The sequence below is a fragment of the Sitophilus oryzae genome, unplaced genomic scaffold (assembly GCF_002938485.1).
Source record: "Sitophilus oryzae breed Bouriz unplaced genomic scaffold, Soryzae_2.0 scaffold_965_pilon_pilon, whole genome shotgun sequence".
In the NCBI taxonomy this organism is placed as follows: Eukaryota; Metazoa; Arthropoda; class Insecta; order Coleoptera; family Curculionidae; genus Sitophilus; species Sitophilus oryzae.
The window spans coordinates 233,487-254,889 of record NW_022147600.1 but is presented as its reverse complement, the minus strand read 5'-3'; the positions used below and the strand labels follow the sequence as shown (position 1 = coordinate 254,889).

At 31.4% G+C, this 21,403-nt stretch overlaps 2 protein-coding genes and 1 long non-coding RNA gene across 5 annotated transcripts; 1 reads left to right on the top strand and 2 right to left on the bottom strand.

The window, feature by feature from the left end:
• Nucleotides 1–1,915: 1,915 nt before the first annotated feature.
• On the bottom strand, nt 1,916–3,453 carry LOC115891070 (GPN-loop GTPase 2). Of its 2 annotated transcripts, none has more exons than XM_030911469.1 (5): nt 3,119–3,453; nt 2,809–3,052; nt 2,444–2,754; nt 2,153–2,389; nt 1,916–2,099 (listed from the first exon to the last, which is right to left on the bottom strand). In XM_030911469.1, the coding sequence occupies exons 2-5, from the start codon at nt 3,047–3,049 to the stop codon at nt 1,989–1,991; spliced, it is 900 nt and encodes a 299-aa protein (XP_030767329.1). In that variant the 5' UTR covers nt 3,050–3,052; nt 3,119–3,453; the 3' UTR covers nt 1,916–1,988. The 2 variants fall into 2 exon arrangements, with proteins under 2 accessions (XP_030767329.1, XP_030767328.1); XM_030911468.1 differs by having other exon boundaries at nt 3,123–3,453.
• Nucleotides 3,454–5,994: 2,541 nt separating this feature from the next.
• LOC115891082 lies at nt 5,995–7,331 on the top strand. Its single transcript, XR_004051748.1, has 2 exons — nt 5,995–6,598; nt 6,653–7,331. It is a non-coding gene; the product is annotated as an uncharacterized LOC115891082 (long non-coding RNA).
• Nucleotides 7,332–10,492: 3,161 nt separating this feature from the next.
• On the bottom strand, nt 10,493–21,073 carry LOC115891085. 2 transcript variants are annotated; one of them, XM_030911484.1, is made up of 3 exons: nt 20,941–21,073; nt 19,837–20,862; nt 10,493–10,818 (listed from the first exon to the last, which is right to left on the bottom strand). In XM_030911484.1, exons 1-3 carry the CDS (start codon nt 20,944–20,946, stop codon nt 10,549–10,551), a joined length of 1,302 nt encoding a protein of 433 aa, XP_030767344.1. In that variant the 5' UTR covers nt 20,947–21,073; the 3' UTR covers nt 10,493–10,548. The 2 variants fall into 2 exon arrangements, with proteins under 2 accessions (XP_030767344.1, XP_030767345.1); XM_030911485.1 differs by having other exon boundaries at nt 10,493–10,815.
• Nucleotides 21,074–21,403: the final 330 nt, after the last annotated feature.

The following is a 21,403-nucleotide window of genomic DNA, read 5'->3' as shown; positions in this document are numbered from 1 at the left end:
CAATTAACATTTAATTATATTTGGTTATTTTAGAAGCTGAGATATTATGTAATTAAGTAATTTTTTTTAGCATGTGGGCAGATTTTAAAAATAGTTTTTTAGATATACATGTTGTCTCAAATATGCGCATGAAAATATTTTTTGGTCAGGGGATTTGCCATAAAATTTTCATTCCAATAATAGTTTACGAGATAATTTATATAGATTTATTTTTGAAACAATTTTAGAGTAAATATTTTGTACATCTAAAGTCTCCACAAATTATTCATATTTTTTAATTGAAAGAATTTTATAATAGCATAATCTCTTATAAATTTAGTGGACTGTATTTTTTTATGTTTTATTATTTATTTTTTATTATAAGTGGTCGTAATATAACAATATTCAAAATATTATAGACAAAATATTAAGTTTATATTTGAGGGAAGAAAAGTGCCACACCTAGCTTTAAACCAATACAGGGTGGCCCATTAGTGCGAGGAAGTCCAATATCGTCGTCGTTGTCGAAGATGTGAAAAAAGTTTTATTCATATGTTTCAAGGTTTATAAAGGGGCGTATCCTAAAATATTCTGTTATATACAGGGTGTCACAAAAAAGTTATGGTTTGAAGTTAGTTTTATTTTTTTTTTAATTATTTTACATCATTCTATATACATTATTCTATTTCGCACTCATTTTACCGTTGAAAGAGGATTATTTCACCGGATAGCATAGCTGCTGTGTTGGAGCCTCATTTATTACGCACTCATTTCTGGGACACCCTGTATAGGGTAATTTTTATGGCGTCACCAAAATCGTAATACTTAAAATGGTATATCTCAAGTTTTTTTAAATGCCACATTCTGTATATTATTTTGTCAGATGCAGAATTAAAAAGTGAACATTTTTTTATTTAAAGGGTTTCTAAATTTTTAACAGGTCGCAGATATTCGCAGTATTATATTACATATGGCTCTTTAAACAGTAAATTTTTATCAAAGCCACTTAATATGATCATTGTCTGATATTTTATCCTTGGAAATCCCATATGTAATGAAATACAGAAAATATTTGCAAAACGGCTAAAAATTTAAGAACACTTTAAATACAAAAAATGTTTACCTTTTAATTCTACATCTGAAAGAAAAATAATATATAAGGTGTTGCATTTAAAAAAAATGAGATACAATATTTTAAATATTACGATTTTGGTGACGCCTTAAAAAATATCCTGTATACGATAAACTAAATTTTTCTACACGAATTTATTCTGGTATCCTTCGTGTTTAAGAAAACATAGCTAAGGTATTAATAAAGTTATATTCACTCTAGTTTTTTACCACCTTTCGTATATAATGTTTTTAACCAAAGTTTTTTAGTAAATAAGAAATAGAATGGCCACACCGCAGTGTGCTTTAAATAAAGTCGGTGTACTATATGCAGAACTTTATGCCGAATCCAGTTATGTACAGAAAATTCAACTTGTTTTAAATCAAAAAAAAGTTGTAGAAAATCTCTGAAATAGATAATAATATTTTTTTCCGCATTTCTTCCAATCAGAAGATTTTCAGATACAGAAGAATTTTTACCTACGCGAAATGTGAAAATATTCTGTTTTCAAGCAAGTTTTTACTCGATGATAATTTTTTTGATTTTATTTTATTGTGAACTCATTTTCCTAAATACATATCTGTGAAACTATGGCGAGTGCCACGACTATACTTTGCCTAGTTAATAGACCACGACTATACAGCTACGTCAGTGGTCACGGGAGGCGAGAACAAGGTCATATAAAGTGGCAGAAAAAGAACAAAGGATTCGACAAGGAGTAAAACTACTAGTTTCCTTATACTATGGTTTAAACTTATTCTGTGTTTAATATCTGTATTAATTATTTTAGGGCTCAACTTGAGAAGCAGAAATCAAAACCAGCAGCAAAATAAACATTTAATATTATATGTAATGAGTGTTTGATGAATAAATATTTTTTTTAATTTTTATTATGTAACTAAAGATAGTCCATGTCCAATCGTTCTGATTCTGTTCTCGCGCCTACAGCGCAAGACAGTAAAGTCTGTATACTCCTTTCTTCACCTCCTCCATAAATATACCCATTTGCCTACAAAATGTATATTACAATTTTTAAAATTTAATATGAGAAAGATAATTTACCTTATCAATAGCATTCTTCAATTCTAATAAACTTTTTTCTGAATTGATACTTAAAGGAATAAAAGATACTAAACTGTAATCTTGTATAAGTCCAACTACTGCGGCATTTAACTTTTTAAATTTTTTTGTGAAAGGTCCATCATCTAGCATTTCTAACAGATACTCGAGGTCCAGAACATCTGTATAGAAATCCAAACCAAAATGTAACTTTGATGAATTATTTTTTAACAAATCTGCCTATAATATAATCTTATTTAAAACAAGGTGTTTATTTTACTCTATTTAGCTCACTTTACTCAGTACATTTACATGGGGTAAGCCAACTTGCATCATAGTAGACAATGAAAGAAGCAATGTTGATATAAATTTAGATGGATCTGAACAATAATGAGAATCTATCAGATGTACTGCACATAAATGATAATTTAATTTCTCCAATTTTTCAAATATTTTCTTAATAGATTCGTGATGAGTATAAAGTTCAACCTGGCCAGGCATATCAAATATAATATAACTATCTTTAATCTGAAGAAGTTGATGTAATAGCCAGTCAAAGTTCTCCTGCAAATATTCCATACAGTACATTAATGCACCATTTGGGCCTATAAAACATAAATAAGAAACCAATGTATTATAAAAGAATGTTTCTTAATTACCTAACTTATAATTATGCATAACATCTTGTACCGTCACAAGCTGCATAATATCTATTTTAGGACTGTAGTTCATATTCTCATTTGCAGGGTCCAGATTCACAACTTCAACTTCCCTATTTAATTTTTCTTTGTAAAATTTATAGACCTTTCCACAATAACTTGTTTTACCGCTACCAGGAGGCCCAATAACCACCTGACCAAAATAATTTTCATTCTTTCGAACATTTCTTACCAAAGACATTTCCTGAAACAATATAATAATATAGATCAATAAACAATCATAAGAGAATGAAATGGTTCTTAAGCATACCTACCTAGGTATATCTCAATCAACAAATCAGAAGATAAAATAGAACCACAAACAATTCTGTGATACAACTCCTAGCTGGTACAACAATCGTTTTTGTTAATGACTTCAATGACTTTTACCATTTAATTCTATACGAAATATTAATTTTCATCATCATTAATAAGCCTAGTTGCAGGAAACCTTTAAGTATACAATGCTAAATAATTTTTGTATAAATATTCACACAGAAACCGTATATTGTTTATAATCAGATAAGGGCTTTAAATGGATTTATATTTGGAACGTAATTTCAAATACCTATTTTGTTTTTTTAATCACAGTTTATGACAGTGACAGTGACAATCAAATGGTTATTTGTTAAGGTTATTGTATTCTGTGGTTATTTGGATCGAATGTAGGGAGGTTTTTATATATCGAAATAAGACACAACCATTTCGATAGTGAATTACGTATAATAAATGAGAACTAAAAACTTGACGATGAATAAAAATCATTGCCAAAACAGGGATGCGAGCGTAAAAAAACTTAATGTAATAAGCTAGGTTCTACTTCTTGTAAAAAATAAATTAAATGATTCCGCTACGTTTTTTTTTCAAAATTTGCCTCTACGCGTACGTAGAATCTTCGAAATCACTTTAAATTTATCACATCAGGTGATAAAGCCCAAAGGTTCAAAAATAAAAATAGGCGAACTATCGCCTTCTAGCGGATTCTAGCGGTGTTTTAATATACGAATATAGCGGGTATCCATTTTCCAGAGTTGGCCACACTGCTCAAATCTGAAAACCCTATAATAATATAGTACTATTCTTTTAAAAGTTCCTCAATATGGCCGACCTAGTTACGAAAATTGGTAATTTTTTTTTAATCAAAAATAAGTTGGCGTTAGCGAATTCAGAAATTGATTTACTCTTTGGTTAACAATAATATTTTTCATGATTGTCAAGTTGACGTTAAAGTTAGGTTATTAGGTGGTTGTCATAAATAAAAACATAGATTATTGAAATTATTTAATAATATGTAGGTATTTTACCGCAGATCCGAAGAGATTTTACTTAAAGGTATTTTATAAACTTTCTCAGTGAGAATATTAACTCCCCTGTGTCTTATATTTCAGTTAAAGGGACGTAAGAACTATAGGAAGTAAATTTTTGTTTTCATGTTTTGACGATATCTGAGAGTTCCTAGAATTATCAAGATTATTGAATAATTATAGTTGTTTAATAAGTGAAATTAATAGAAGACTTGGAAATAGGATGATGCTTTTCATGTTATAGTTGATAGATCACCCCATTTCTCTTAATTTGTTTTTATTTCAGTACAGTTAATCACAAATTGAATTGATGTGTGCAAAAACAGCTATATATTTTCAAACGTCTTATTTAAATAGTTCTTTAGATACTGTTAAACTGTATCAACTACAAAGTATTTAGCAAAAAATTATAAGGTAATAAATTTTGTAGATATAATTTATGAAAATTTATAATATATAAAGATTAGAACACAATCCTCTGGCTGAAGGAAAAGAAATACTCAAAACTCATTAAATATACTTTATTAAAAATACAACATACAAAAAACATCCATGCAAACTGTAATAACTAGAACATTATCCACATTATACCTTTTATTAAATTTGTGTCCACACTCCTGTCAGGAGAGAGCCTAGAAATGTTTGTTTAAATATTAACTTATTTTAAATTGCCAAGAAACACATCAGAATATATCACAACCACAACTATAGGTTAATCAGTACTAAAATTTTATACCTAGGTAAGTGATCGTTAACTAACAATTATGGGATAAAACCTATTATTATATGAGTGTACTATACAATGTCCTTGCTTATTTATGGAATGACTTTTCCTTCAAATGTGAGGAATACCAGTAAAATAAAACATAATTTTTGGTTTGGTTTGGTGTTTGATATTCTAACTACATCTATTACCAACCTTAAGTGCTTTTAGTGAGTAACTGTATTTTTATTATTCTTGTGTCCTGTAAAGTAAAAAAATATATATTTCAAGAAATGTAAAACAATGCAATAGATTTCAAACAGATTCATAAAACTACTTCTGCAATTATTGTACATAATTATATATTTCAAGTGTTATTTGATGTTTTGTCCCATTACCAACATTACCTTATTTAGGTCTTCTCTACTAACTCAACTTTTAAACCTGTTTTAAACCTTCTTTATATTTTAAAACTGATTTACAACAATCTATAATGCCCGCGCTGTTTCCTGAAATATAAGTTTTAATCTATTTATTATCATATAGCACATATTACAAACCTGAAAATTACTTATACGAGGAAACTTCTCAAAATAATTAGAGACCTTTTTACAAACATCTGGACTAATTTATTTTCACGAATTTGTGAACGAGTCAATGTTTTCCCTAATACGTTTTTAAGCGTTTTACACTTTTTGAATATCTTCCAGCCTATTCGTCAATTCTTGATCAGTGAAAAAGATTATTTATAACTATATAATTAGTACTGCAGGTTGCAGGTTAAATAAATGAGAACTAAAAACTTGACGATGAATAAAAATCATTGCCAAAGCAGGGATGCGAGCGTAAAAAAACTTAATGTAATAAACTAGGTTCTACTTCTTGTAAAAAATAAATTAAATGATTCCGCAACGTTTTTTTTCAAAATTTGCCTCAGTAATAACACGTACGTAGAATCTTCGAAGTCACTTTAAATTTATCTCATCAGGTGATTAAAGCCCAAAGGTTCAAAAATAAAAATAGGCGAACTATCGCCTTCTAGCGGATTCTAGCGGTGTTTTAATATACAAATCTAGCGGGTATCCATTTTCCAGAGTTGGCAACACTGCTCAAATCTGAAAACCCTATAATTTAATAAATGTCAAAACTTTGTTATTGTTTTTAACTAACCTTAAAATAGTTTTGTCAGATATTTTGTTTCCGTATTCCTAAAATTAGTTAAAACTGTACTATTATTTAATTGTACTAGATATTTTACTTACTACTCAATAATTAGCTTTGTGGCACTTATTGAAGTGGTGAAAATTAGCTGTGCTATATTCTATGGTAGGCTAAGTAAAATAAAAATGAGTTTAGTAGACACAGTCCAAAATTCTTTAAGGGGTGAAAATTCTGGTAAAATTAAGAATTTTGCCATTAATATTGAAGATGTGTCCATAGAATTCGTTATTTTATATTTTCAAAACAGTACAATATATATAATTACACAGTTTAACAAAATTGGTAATCTGTATTTAGTACAAGCTGAACAAATTCAAAATAACATCATTGATGTAGAACCTGTATATAATATACGAAATATATTGGGACAGGATAATATTGATGCTGAAGTAGCTGTCCGATATATTTCTGAGAAACTGAAGATACAGAAATCCATTCTAATCAGCCTTAGTTTGAAGAAGTATGATTTAGAAATGTTAAAATTGATTGTTGAAGTCCTATCCACACATACATAAAATATGAGGTAAGAAAAATTGAATAAATGTATGTAAAAAATTATTAATTGATACAATTTTAGTTTCTCTTGATTTTTAATGGTTTATAAAAGTTGATCGACACAAATGCAGCTAAATTGAGGATTAGGACTATGGTTGATCACTGAGGAGGAGGGGAATATGGTACCTATTTTAAGTTATATTTGTTGTGACTAGAAATTCTCCGATTATAAAATATTTTCTATGGATTTTGTTAGATATTTAAATTAACTGTTAAATTAATTCTTTGCAAAATTTACTGACATAACAATGCAAATTGATTGCCTAACCAAATCATTTTAAATTTAAAGTATATTTTTATACATAAAATATACCTTGTCAAATTAATGGACAAATTTAAAATAATATTTTGAATTTTTTTCCAAAGAAATTGATACTGTCATGATTTTACATGTTTAGATATTAGATTGTTAAACCTTTTTTAATTTTTGATGAATTTTGTGCCTTCAAATTGTTATTAATAGAAAAAATTGTGATATAATACACTCATATAAAAAGCATGCTTAAAATATCTAGGCAAAGATGTTGCCATAGTTGTAGTATAGTAATGAGTAACTTTATCAACTTTTTGAACATTTGATTACCAGATTTCAAGATTTCAGATTACAAGCAAGTCAATCTTGACTTTTAATCTTTTTACTTTATTAATTAAATTGTTGTTAAAATAATGTTTTATAATAAGTAATAAAAGTTGTATCCTTTATGTCTTTACTCTAATAACTATATTTTGGCTATGTGCTCGAAAAGAGGGCAATAAATATTAATAATTATTTTACAGGGTTGTTTACCACATATGACACGGAGTATTGTAGCTGAACGATTAGATTTTTGTAAATTGTAAGTTTTGGGTTTGTTGAAGGACTATTAGAGCTACAATTTAAAAATACTTTTACAAGATACAGAGTGTCCCAAATAAATAAAAAATATCAAAGTTGTATTTTTTTAAATGGAACACCCTGTATATTTTATTACATTTTTTGTTTCTACAATTGAAAAAGGTAAATTTGAATAAGGTTTACCGCATTTTAATCTTACCGTTTCTGAAATACCTATTTAGGTTTTTGTCAAAATACAGTAATAATTTTAATGCTTCATTTCTCTAGGCGTATTTAAGCTTTTAAAACGAAATATTGTACTGAAGTATTCCTATTTACTAAATTTTGTGTTGCAATAATAAAAATTATATGAAATTATACAGAGTGTCTAAAAATTTATTTTAAATAATTACTAGCTTTAAACGCCTCGTTTAATTTAAATGAAATACCCTATATACTTTGTGAGAATCAGATGCACAATTTAATTGTCTATCAAATTGTATTCACCATTTTTTACCTATCTCTTCAAGTTTTCGTAGAAAATGCGTTTTCTTATAATTTAGATCTCATTTATCAATAAACCCATGGAATATTGACATTTTAGATTATTTTTAAAGATGTAACAAATTTTGAGCAGTACATATACTATATTGTCGATATAGTTCATTTATTTCATTAAAAAATAAAAAAAAATGTTTAAGTATTTGTTAGAGGACCAATTAATGATTCGTCTATTCAAGCTTCTTTAATTGACTGTTTGCGTTGATTAATAATAATTGCTCCAAATACTAAAAAAACGAATTTTGTATGTGTATTAAGGCCGGTCCAGACACAACGTCTTATCGTACGACTTATCGAATCAGACAAGTCGTATCAAGTATAACGGCGCGTGTGGACCACAAAACGTACGTCTTGTATGATCGCAATAGGTTTTGAGGTACGATTTGTCGTCTTTGTCGAAAGTTTGAAGCGCGAGGCATCATTTTATGAAAATTGTATCGACAAGTTGGAACGTGTGAACGAACGTCCGTTTTATTGGAAATTATTTTAGTATATTTTCGTCGTAATACTCGTAGTAGTTACGCAATTTTTGTTGCCTTGTGTATGCGTATTTGTTGCAATAAATAAAAAAAGCAATATGTCTGATCTTCGGCAGTGTTCCCGACCATTTTTAAGGTAATTTATTGAACGGTATCGTAGTTTTCCTTGTTTGTGGCAAGTTAAAAGTCCCGAGTATAGTGATCGCAATAAGAAGTCACAAGCATATGAAATAATGGTTGAAAAATACAAGGAAATTGATGAAACGGCAAACAAGGAGACGGTAACCGAAAAATTTAACTCTTTGCGCACTGTGTACAAAAAAAACGCGCCAAAATAATGAAATCCACTAAAATTGGACCGATTAATTGGAAACGTGTGGACGCGTTAATTTTTGTACGTTTTGTCTGTACGGTTTATCGTCCGATAAGACGTTGTGTCTGGACCGGCCTTTAGACAGTGTGGTAAAAAGTAACACCTTAAAAATTTTATTTGATTTTTTGACCAATGCTTATTTATAACAACAGAGAAGTTCATTTTCATAACTTATTATTATATTTATTTCTAATTCAAATCCACATTTGTTTAGAATAATGTATAGGTACTAACAATTATGTATGTAACTGATTAACATTTGGGCGGAAATAATGGTGGTATATTTAATTAATGGTATCCTCTTTTATAACGATTTAAATAGTTTTCTTTTTGTATACAAACGGGCTAGTAATATTATTGTTTATAGCACCTGTAAATTTTGTACATTTTTTGCTTTAAAAACAATCTAAAATGTCAATATTCCATGGGTGAGGTCTAATATCCATAAATGAGGTCTAAATTATAAGAAAATACATTTTCACGAAAACTTGAAGGGATAGGTAAAAAATAGTATAATACAATTTCATAGACAATTAGATTGTGCATATGATTCTTCTAAAATATACAGGATGTTCCATTTCAATTAAACAAGTTATTGCCGTTTAAAGCTAGTAATTATTTAAAATAATTTTTTAGACACTCTGTATGAGGTAGTATTGTATTTATTATTGCAACACAATAACTGATCAGTAAATAATCTTAAGTAAATATTTAGTATTAAAAACTTTGATACTCTTGGAGAAATGAAGCCTTACAATTTTTACTGCAATTTCGCAAAATTGAAAATATTTCAAAAATGGTAACGTTTAAGTGTGATAAACCTTAATCAAATTCACTTTTATTTAATCGTAGAAACTAAAAATGTACTTAATAATATACAGAGTGTTCCATTTAAAAAAATACAACTTTGATATTTTTTATTTATTTGGGCACTTCTTGTTTCACCGTAAATGACTACAATTTTTGATTTTTAAAAAGCACCCTCTGTATTTTTTTACTTTATTCGATAGCAAATAACACCCTGAATAGAATGACATATCATATGTCAACTTTTTACATTTTTGTATATGGTTTATCTGAAATTATAACTTGCGGTTCGTAACAAAAATTTGACTGGAAATATCAAGTGTGTGGTATCAAATTATTCTTAAAAAAATGCTTTTTCCAAATATGCTAATGAGCCACCCTCGTTCCATTTGAAAAAATTGATATATGATTAAAAATAAAACGATTTGAGCATTTTCTAACAGGCCAGGACAACACACTAAAAACATTAGACGATCAAATCTATTTTTTCAAGGCTCCTTGATTAAGAATTAGTGTTTTTAACATAGCCATGGCACTCTAGATTGAATTTTAAAATAGGATTTTTTATTAAGCGAAAATGTCAAAAGTTGATATATGATATGTCATTCTATTCAGAATTTCATTTTCTATCGAATAAAGTAAAAAAATACCGAGGGTGTCATTTAAAAATCAAAAGTTGTAGTCATTTCCGGTGAAACAGGAAGTGACCAAAAACAATTGAATACGTCAATCAATCCTAATTTATGTCATATACTAACATACCAAATCTCGTTTCTTTATCTGAAAGAATAAAAAAGTTACAGGGGGTGAGCTACTTTTGAAACGCATCCGTTATACCTTAAAATAATTTAATTTCGTAAGATAATGTAATTTATTTATTTTTTCTATTTTTTTACATATGCGCCCAAGTTTATCAAGGGTGCGTAAAGCGTATTAGGAAGAGCTGGAATATTTTGAAAATAATAATTTGCAACAAATTCTTCTGGCTTGCTATTGGGTTCTTGGCTTTTTTGTAATGTTACTCTTTGCAGTCTGCCATCAGGTTGTTGTAGATAGAAGAAACCACCCGTACCGGCGCCGGCGACTGCAGTAGAAATGGAGATGTTTGGTCCTGTCTCAGATTCATCTTGTGTCGATGGCGCTTCCGTTGGCTGCTGAAAAATGATGATTTAATTTAGTTATGCTCATAGAGAAGAATCTACTTCGTTTGTGTCTAATTTTAAGGCGCGTACTCAACGAAGGCGCAAAATGCATTTAAATGTGCTATAAACGTATTGCCACATTCTACATTTCGTTGTTTTCTTTTTTTTTATTAAAGCAACAATATTACAAAATATGTAGTACAGAAGGCAACTTTATCTTACCTATTTCCTCAAGTTTTCAGTCTTATTTTAAAATTTTTTTAGAGTACAGGGTTTTGGTTAAAATCATATATACGGTGTCTCCGTTATTAGTGAAGATAGAAGGATATGCGATTTGCACAAAGCTGACCCACTTTTTTCTCAAATGGAAGATGCTATTAATAAAAATTTCCATAGCCCTCTTCGTTTCTGAGCTACATAGTTCAGTCATTGGGGATCAAAAAAGTGGCCTGCTTGGAAAAAAGTCCGGAAGTTTTGAAACTTTGCAGGTTTATAGGTTTTGGGGTCCCTAACTAAAATCCATAAAACGCACATTGATTTGCACGCCAGATTTGCCGCCGGCGCCGCCATCTTGCCAAGATGGCGCCCAAAATCGGTATTTTGTGAATATCTCGAAAACTATGCGTTTTTCGCGAAAATTTAAGGAGAGCAAAATTAAAGAGAATAAAATTTCCTATAAAAAAGGTTTCATGAAAATTTTCGCTAAAGTCAACCGTACAACCGCACAAAATCCCTGGAAATTTTACAATTTTGCGTAAAATATGATATATTATGTATAGTCGATTTTCCGAAATAAAATGTCGATTAGGGTTCACTAAAACTAGTTTTAGTTTAGTTTCTTCAATTTTGTCATGAAACAGTGGCGTATCATTAATTCGCTCAATAATTTATGAATAATTAATTGTAGTGCTGGACAGCATTCATTGCGAACTTACCACCAGGTTCAGCATTGGTCTGGTTGTACCAAAGATGCCGAAGAATGGGGTTGGAAGAAAACAAAAACAAGCATTTCTCCAGTCACAACGTTGAAAGATCCAGCTCCCAAATCCCTGTTGGCATTTTTATCCTGTAAATGCAAAACCAACAACTACGGTAAAGCCTGCGGATGCAGAAAAGCAGGATTAAAATGTTCAATGATTTGTGCATACTGCAATGGGAAATCCTGTAACAACGTCACTGAAGTGTCACTCGACGAATCCGATGAAGAGGAGTTGGACTTGCCTGTAGATATCCCTCTGGCGGCTGAAGATGAAGAGTTGGACGTATTGAAAGACCACCGTGATGAGCCCAGCACAGCAGACACGATCGACTTTGGCATCAATGAGCCAGATCCGTCAGGCTTGTGCAGATAAGTTAAAGTTTTTAATTTATCTAGTGGAGTAGACACCTTCAATGTCTGTCAAGGAGTCCGCCAGGGCTGTATACTGTCACCAATACTTTTTAATATATACGTCGAAAAAATATTTCAAATGGCCCTGGAAGGAGAAAGTGGAGGAATTAAGATTAACGGAGTTCCAATTAACAATATAAGATATGCAGATGATACGGCAATACTAGCACGAACTTTAGAGGATCTCCAGCAACTAATAAATAAGATAGGGGACATGGGAAATCGTTTCGGTCTTAAAATCAATGCTGCCAAGACCAAACTTATGGTAATAGGACGCCAGCCTACAATCAACACCGCATTGACCGTGAATGGAAATATTATAGAGCGAGTTTCACGATTTAAATATCTGGGTGCCATGATCAATGAACGATGGGACTGCAATGAGGATTTTTTAAACTTAAAAACTTCCTATTAGCCCGCAGTCTCCCTCTAACACTTAGACTACGGGTAGTGAAATGCTACATATGGCCCATCTTACTATACGGCGCAGAAACCTGGTCACTCAAGGCTAGAACCCTGAACCGCATCGAGGCTTTCGAAATGTGGACTCTCCGGAGACTCTTACGTGTGCCATGGACCGCACATGCAACCAACGAAGAAGTTTTAAGAACTGCAGGCTATGAACGAGAAATGCTTAATATAGTTAAAGAAAGGAAAGTCTCATACCTCGGCCATATCCTTAGAGGAGACAAATATTACATTCCTAAGCTGATTCTACAAGGAAAAATAGAGGGACGGCCAGGCCCAGGAAGAAAACAACATTCCTGGCTAAGAAACATACGGAATTGGTGTAACATCAGCGACGCAGCCACCATATTTCGAAGAGCCGAAAACGGCACTCTACACATTGTATGAAGAGTACAGACAATCGCCAACGTGCGGCTAAGCACAAGGCACAGGAAGAAGCAGAAGAAGTGGAGTAGGCCTCCGGGGAGACCACGTTAAAATAAACGCGCCATATACTTCACCTCTTGGGTGGTGTGGAAACAAGTACACATTTTCAATAATTAAAATTAATTATTCATAAATTAATGAGCGAATTAATGATACGCCACTGTTTTATGACAAAATTGAAGAAACTAAACTAAAACTAGTTTTAGTGAACCCTAGTCGACATTTGATTTCGGAAAATCGACTATACATAAATACATAATATATCATATTTTACGCAAAATTGTAAAATTTCCAGGGAATTTTGTGCCTAAACGGTTGACTTTAGCGAAAATTTTCATAAAACCTTTTTTATAGGAAATTTTATTCTCTTTAATTTTTTGCTCAAATTTTCGCGAAAAACGCATAGTTTTTGAGATATTCACAAAATACCGATTTTGGGCGCCATCTTGGCAAGATGGAAATGTGCATTTTATGGATTTTAGTTAGGGACCCCAAAACCTATAAACCTGCAAAGTTGCAAGACTTCCGGACTTTTTTCCCAGCAAAAATCCCCAATGACTGAACTAACAGGGCCTTTTTGAAAATTTTACAATATAGGACACCCTCTGTATCCTTATTATTGTAAAAGGTATCGAGAAGGTCAAAAATTCTTCGAGAAAGCTGTGATAAGTTTAGAGAAGGTGTAGAACTTTTTATGTAGAATGCATTGACATAGTCAGTGGCGTGTTATTCTACGAAAAGAAGATTGTTGAAGATATGAACTAAAATTTATGTTTTATTAAATAGAACACTCTTTATATTTATAAATCATATGACCTGGCTTGCTATAAGCTTCTCAAAAATATATATCACTATGTTTATTTTCATTATTTATTGCAATATTTAAAAGATATAATATTCTTATTAATAGCCCGTCATAGATAATCCATCAAAACCATTTAAAAAAAAATCATAATTTTATGACTTTGGTTCACCCATGAGTAAAAGTTCACCCTTGAGTAAAAGTAACCCTTGAATCCTATTCTTATGTGACGTTTGAAAAAAAAAACATTATTTTTTAAAAAATGAACTTTCTGATTTTTTTCGCACTTGTTCATTAATACTCCGTCCAAAAAAAAAGAAAATTTGAGAGGAATATAAATTAATGTTGACAGGGAATGTACCTTTAAATTTATACAGGGCGTCGGGCATCTATTGCTCCCGGAATAAATAAATTGTCAATTTTGTTTAAGTGCAAATCTAAAGTACGTACTGAGATGTATTTCAGGAAAATATTTTAATCTCTACAGGGTGGCTCAAAAAAGTGTGAGTGGATCGGGATGATTTTTTTCGGAGGACGAAGAAAAAATATTTTATATTTTAGAAAGTTTGACGTAGAATTTTGAACACCCTGTATGATTTAAGATTACGATATTTATAGCAAAGTAAATAGAGTAAGTAGAGTAGTAAATATCTAATATAGTTTTGATTTTAGGACAATTCTTGTATTTTTAATATTTTTTAAGAATCTTTTTTTTATTTATTCATTATTATCTCTGAAACTAACAAAACATATTCAAAAATATCTTAGAACTATGTAAAGTGATCAGAAAGGAAGCCAAAAATGCAATAATATACAGGGTGTTCCATTTAACAAAAATCATCCCGATCCACTCACACTTTTCTGGGTCACCCTGTAGAGGTTAAAATATTTTCCCGAAATACATTCTAGTACATACTTTAGGTTTGTACTTAAACAAAATTCCCAAGTATTTTATTCTAGGAGCTAGAGATGCCCGACGCACTATTGCCGGACCCTGTACAGGGTGGGTCAAATTCGACGCTTTTAAATGGAAACACCCTTTTCTATAGCAGATAGACGATAACTAATATCGGCGTCTGGAGCTCAATTTTCAACAAAAACATGATGGTGAAAACCGCACATCAATATCTTTTACCGTTTCGAAGTTACGGGGTGTTTTTCAAAAATGTTCATTTTTAACAAATCGCTGTAACTTTTTTGCTATCGAAAATTTTGTATTTCTATGAAAGCATTTCCAAAGCACCTTTTTTCGTAGAATTTAATGGTATAAGTATAATTTTTTTTTAAATTAATAATTTAAGAGTTATCAACAGAAAAATTGATTTTTTATTTGGGACACCCTCTATATTTTTAATTAACCGAAAAGAATTTAAAATTACCTTTCCAAAAATATAGAACACTTGATATTTTGTTATATTCCCCTTCGAAATACATTTTTTTTAAAAGTTTGTCACTTTTAACTAGTAGGCTTTGGACCCCTTATTGATGATATACCTCTAATGGAACTCGAAAACATATTTTTCCAGAAAGACGACCCACCGGCTCTGAACGCTGAAGTTATCAGCAAATTTTTGCAGCCAATTTCAAGAATAATTGAATAGCTAACCAAGATCCCAGCCGTTGGCCGTCGAGGCCACCTGACTTAGTGCCCATGGATCTAATCCTATGGATATATTGGCGGAAGAATAAAGGTTCCTTATTCTTCCGTATAATCTAGACAAGAATTAGAAATACTTAGCAGTTATGAGAGGGTATCTTTCACCCTCACTGAGTTAATGAATTCCGCGAGAAATGTTCAGAAACGGCTCCGTCTGTCCATAACAACAGAAGACGGTCGAACACCTGCAGCAAAATCTTATGTCTTGGTTTGCTATTTATTTTTATTGTAATCAGATATAGTTTAAATGTGTTGATGTTGGTTAAATATATTTTAAATTCTTATAAAATTCTGCATCTCTCGTAGCAAATATTATTTTCGTTTTAATTGATGCTCACAGCTAGAATTTTTTTGCATTACAGCCGGTGCCATTCAAAGCCTACTTATTTAAAGTGGGCGAATTTTTGTATACTCTATATCTCGAAGAGGAATCGAGCAAAATATTAAGTGTGTTATATTTTTGGAAAGGTAATTTTAAATTATTTTCAATAAATTAAAGATATACAGGGTGTCTCATATAAAAAATCAAATTTTCTGTTCATAATTCTTAAATTATTTATTCTAAAAAAATTATACTTAAACCATTAAATTCTACGTAAAAAGGTGCTTTGGAAATGTTTTCATAAAAATACAAAATTTTCCATAGCAAAAAAGTTACAGCGATTTGTTAAAAATGCATATTTTTGAAAAACACCCCGTAACTCCGAAACAGTAACAGATATCGATATGCGGTTTTCACCATCATGTTTTTGATAAAAATTGAGCTCCAGACACCGATATTAGTTTTTGTCTATCTCCTATAGAAAAGGGTGCTTCCATTTAAAAGCGTCGAATTTGACCCACCCTGTACATCTAAATATAAAATGATGAGTTTTGACTTCCATATCGATTTTACATTGAAAAGCTTGTAAGTTCAATTTTTGGCAAAAAATATTTATAGCCTATTTCAATAAAGACCTATATAGTCTATGGTACCTACTGTAAGACAAAATCGAATTATTTTGGTTATTGCGTGGACATTTTTTTACAATAAATAGAAATAGAGCTAACTTGAAAAGGTTTTTTATTTCTCCTGTGAAAACACGTCCTGTACAGGAACTCTGTAACTAAATAGACCTCATCAAAAATAAGATACATCGATAATCGATTGATACCTTTCATTGAAAACCTCGTTAGTGGGTACCCAGGGGCGGAACTTTATAACGAAATAGCCATCTAGCAAGCAAATATCATTTTCGTTTTAAAATGATATTTGCTATGAGAGATGCAGAATTTTATAACAATTTAAAATATATTTAACCAACATCAACACATTTAAACTACCGTATGATCGAATAATAACGGCGTCAGCGATGGCTATGAAATGAAGATCGCTGTCATTATACAGGGTGTCCCAGAAATGAGTGCAGATATTTTAAGAGGTGGTAGATCTGGTCAAAATAAACATATTTTCTCTTTACCATTTTTAAAATAAATTGAAAATAACTGAGTTATTTAACTTTGAAAATTTAAAAAAATAATCGCAACATTTTGAGAACCGCCGGCAGATATTGCCAACTACATTCAATTACCCGGATCAAGCCCGGATTTCAGTTAATTCGACGCACTGTGTTGCCATATGGACAAGAAAGTATATGTTTACAAGTAAGTCATAAAATCACAACACCTGAGGAGTTTGCAGAGATGCATTACATTTTTAAGATTGTGATATTATTACATAAAATAAATTAAAAGTTAAATGTTTAAAAGTTAAATTAAAAAAACTTACCCAACATTAAAAAAGATACTTATGACAGATCGATGTAACTGCGACAGTTCTCTTTTTCGATACACGCTTAACTAAATACACTCCATTGTGCTGCTTTACTTGTACGTGCTATTATAAAAACTGCTAAAATAACAGTCCCCATTTTTAACTTAACACATTATTTTCGTATAGGCTTCATCACAATTTGAACCACTGATTTACAAAACACCTTGAAAAGCACACATTACACATTACTTTGCATATCTTTCTGAATGAATAAATGTTGAGAATTATTGTCTCTTACCGCCACTTTACGAACTACTTTCAATCTAAGAAAATACATGTTTCACTCAACAATTTTAAATACGTATTTTGCTTTTTCGCTATTTTTTCGATGTATTTCGACAATTCCGTCAACAGCCCAACCACCCGTCGGCCAAGACAGCCACGCATTACTGGTTGGTAACTGCTCACTGCTTCTTTGTCGCGCCGGCGTGTCGAGCTTGCGTCATGCGAGGTTGCCGTAGTTTCAACAATTTCAAATTCAAGACACTCGAAGCAATCAAATTCTTATTATATTTTAAAAATAAAACAGAAAAACATGAAAGGAAACAAACAAAACACAAATGAATTGATTATTGATAAGGTCACAAAAAAGAAATTTCTAAATTGTTTATCGTAATTCAAAATTCAATATATCGAAAACAGCCCGACGAATAATCAATTCATTTTCGTTTTGTTTGTTTCCTTTCATGCTTCTCTGTTTTATTTTTAAAATTTAATACAAATTTGATTGCTTCGAATCTCTTGAATTTGAAATTGTTGTAACTACGGCAACGTTGCTTAACATCGTCGTCTGACGCAAGCCTGCCACGACGGCGCGGCTCAAAGGACCAGTTCACACGTGGCACTCTTGGCCGACGCGCGACGGTCGGGCTGTCAAAATACATCGAAAAAATAGCAAAAAACTAAATACGTATTTAAAATTGTTGAGTGAAAGATGTCTTAAATTGAAAGTAGTTCGTAAAGTGGCGATAAGAGACGGTATTCAAAGTAATGTGCGCTTTTCAAGGTGTTTTGTAAATCAAGGTGTTCAAATAAAACACAGAAACACGAAAGAAAACAAATATTGAATTCTAAATTACCAGAAACATTTTAGGAATTTCTTTTTTGTGACCTGGTTGTGAATAATATGATGAATCATTTTCGTAAACGTCATAAACGTAATGTTTTAGTTAATTTTCGGTGGTTTTTGTTAAGTTTTCATTGAAAGGGTAAGTACTAAAAATAATTAATGTGTTTTTTTTTCTATAATAATTATTAATAATGAGCACTGATAAAAATTTAACATTCTTAATTTTTGAGTAGAAATTTTTCTATGAATTTATAAATGTAGAACTATGTAGAATGTGGATAACATAGGAGGTTACAACACTGCATGGTTTAGATACACCGTAGAGAAATCTCAGGTGAATAAACAAGTGGCACTAAAAAGTTTTTTCAAATTTCCCGGAAAATGTCAAGAAAAATTTTAAATTTTCAACATTTTTTTTTCGCAAAAAAAACCTCATAGGCGTGTTTCTGGGGTTGAACTATACTACCAGTTAAAATATCTGCACTTATTTCTGGGACACCCTGTATATCTAAAATTATATGGGAAATGTCATCAATCGTCATTTCCAAGCCAACTGGACGCCGTTTTTTTTCGATCATACGGTATATCTAATAACAATAAAAATAAACGGCAAACCAAGACATGATATTTTGCTACAGGTTTTCGACATATCGACCGTCTTCTGTTATGGACAGACGGGGCAGTTTTTGAACATTTCTCGCGGAATTCATTACCTCAGTGGGGGTGAAAGATACCCTCTCATAACTGCCAAGTATTTCTAATTCTTGTCTAGATTATACGGAAGAATAAGGAATCTTTATTCTTCCGCAAATATATCCATAGGATTAGATCCATGGGCACTAAGTGAGGCGGCCTCGACGGCCAACGGCTGGGATCTTTGTTAGCTATTCAATTATTCTTGAAATTGGCTGCAAAAATTTGCTGCTAACTTCAGCGTTCAAAGGCGGTGCGTCGACTTGCTGGAAAAATATGTTTTCGAGTTCCATTAAGGACATATCATCAATAAGGGGCCCAAAGCCTGCTAGTTAAAAGTAGCAAACTTTTAAAAATTCTGTATTTAATTAATTAATTCTGTAACTCCGAAACGGTAACAGATACTGATGTGCGGTTTTCGCCATCATGTTTTTGATGAAAATTGAGCTCCAGACACCGATATTAGTTTTCGTCTATTTCCTATAGAAAAGGGCGTTTCCATTTAAAAGCGTCGAATTTGAGCCACCCTGTACAATAAGAAAATAACTTTTTTTTAGACCTCTGCTTCATTGGCGAAATATCTTGAATTTTCTTTAAGAACTATATGTACTATCAAAAATAATACAATGGAAGTCAAAAATCATTATGTAATAAGTTATTCTTAGCTGTCAATTAGTAACAAATTATTATTAAATATGTATTATCAACTTACTTGAGATTCATAATCATAGTCGTAATTGGTCGAGCTGGGGCTTCTAGCTGTTGTACCGATTGTTTGTGGATTAGCTAATTTAGGCGTTGATGCGGCAGTCGGTTTTGATGTAGTACTTGGAGGCAAATAACTTGTACCTACACCATTATTATTGTTGGCTGCTTGGTTTTGAAACTGGTTGGGCAATGGCAGATCAATGTTTATTGGACTTTGAGTATTTTGACTTGATGTCCCACTGACTTGCTCCGTTGGAATATATTGTTGTGCAACGCTTGCAATATTATTATTTCCCAAATTTCCACTATTTTGAGGTCTAAAGCCAGAAGGTGGTTTATAGGGCAAATGCTGTTTTCTCAAGTCATTCAAAAGGTTCTTCCTTAATATGTCGTCATCAGATAAGGTATTGCGAATGTTTCCAAATGTTTCTAAGTTTCGCACATCAGGTGTCCCATAGCTTGTAGACGGGAATTGATTGTTTATATTAGAAGATCCAAAATTTGATGGTTTGAAAGAACTAGGCAACTGTTGAACAGCTGGCGCTCCATATGAATTTTGCGGTACGCTTTGTGAGCCTCCAAAAGATTGAGACCTTCCGTAAAGTTGACTCGGTGGTTGTAAATTTGGACTTGTCTGTAAGGGTAATTGTTGATGTTTGGGTGGTCCATAAACTGTTTGGGGTAGAGAACCTCCAAAATTTATCGGCCTGTTTTGATTTTGTTGAGATAACTGAGTTGATTTAGGAGGTCCATACGACAACTGAGGCTGTGTAAATGAATTATGTGGTCTATTTACAACTTTCTGCCGGGAATGTTGTAATTGTTCCGTAATTCCAATTAGTTGCTCGATGGTTATTCTAGACGGAAAGTTCAAATCTAGTACATTTACTTTTTGACTTGGAGGACCATAAGTTCTTTCCGGGAACTTTTGAGAAGTAAACTGAGGACTGGGTCGAAAACCTTGTCGGTGATATGGAGGTGGTAGTTCGGCATATGAGGAAGCACACAAAAATAATAGAATAATTGATATCTGAAAATATAGAAAAATCGAATATTAAAATTCTGGAATGTGTAGATTTCACTTGCTGAAAGTAAAATTTACTCTTACCTTCATATTGTCTGCCCACGCAGGGATTTGTTAGCATACTAACAAGTAATTATTACATTTGGGAATTTATATAAGGTTCGTCATATACTTGATATTCAGAAGGTACGTTCTAGATGGTACGTGCAATGGTCCGGTACATTGTGTATGGTATTAATCAATTGATTCGTGTTTTTGACCTATAAACCAAATTTTATATTTTATAATAATAAATAAGTAACTAAACTTTAAAAAATATATTGTTTTGTATTGTATAAAGGTCATAAGTCATGTAGTCACTTATTTTTGACATAGTTAAGTAAACTATAAATATAAAATATATTATCTTTATTATACAGGGTGGCGCACCTCATTCGCCTTGGTTGATTATACGAAAACGGAAAGATGTAGAAACAAAATATTTCATGGGTATATATGGGGAGGCAATGTGAACAATTTAAAATTATTTCAAAATATACAGGGTGTT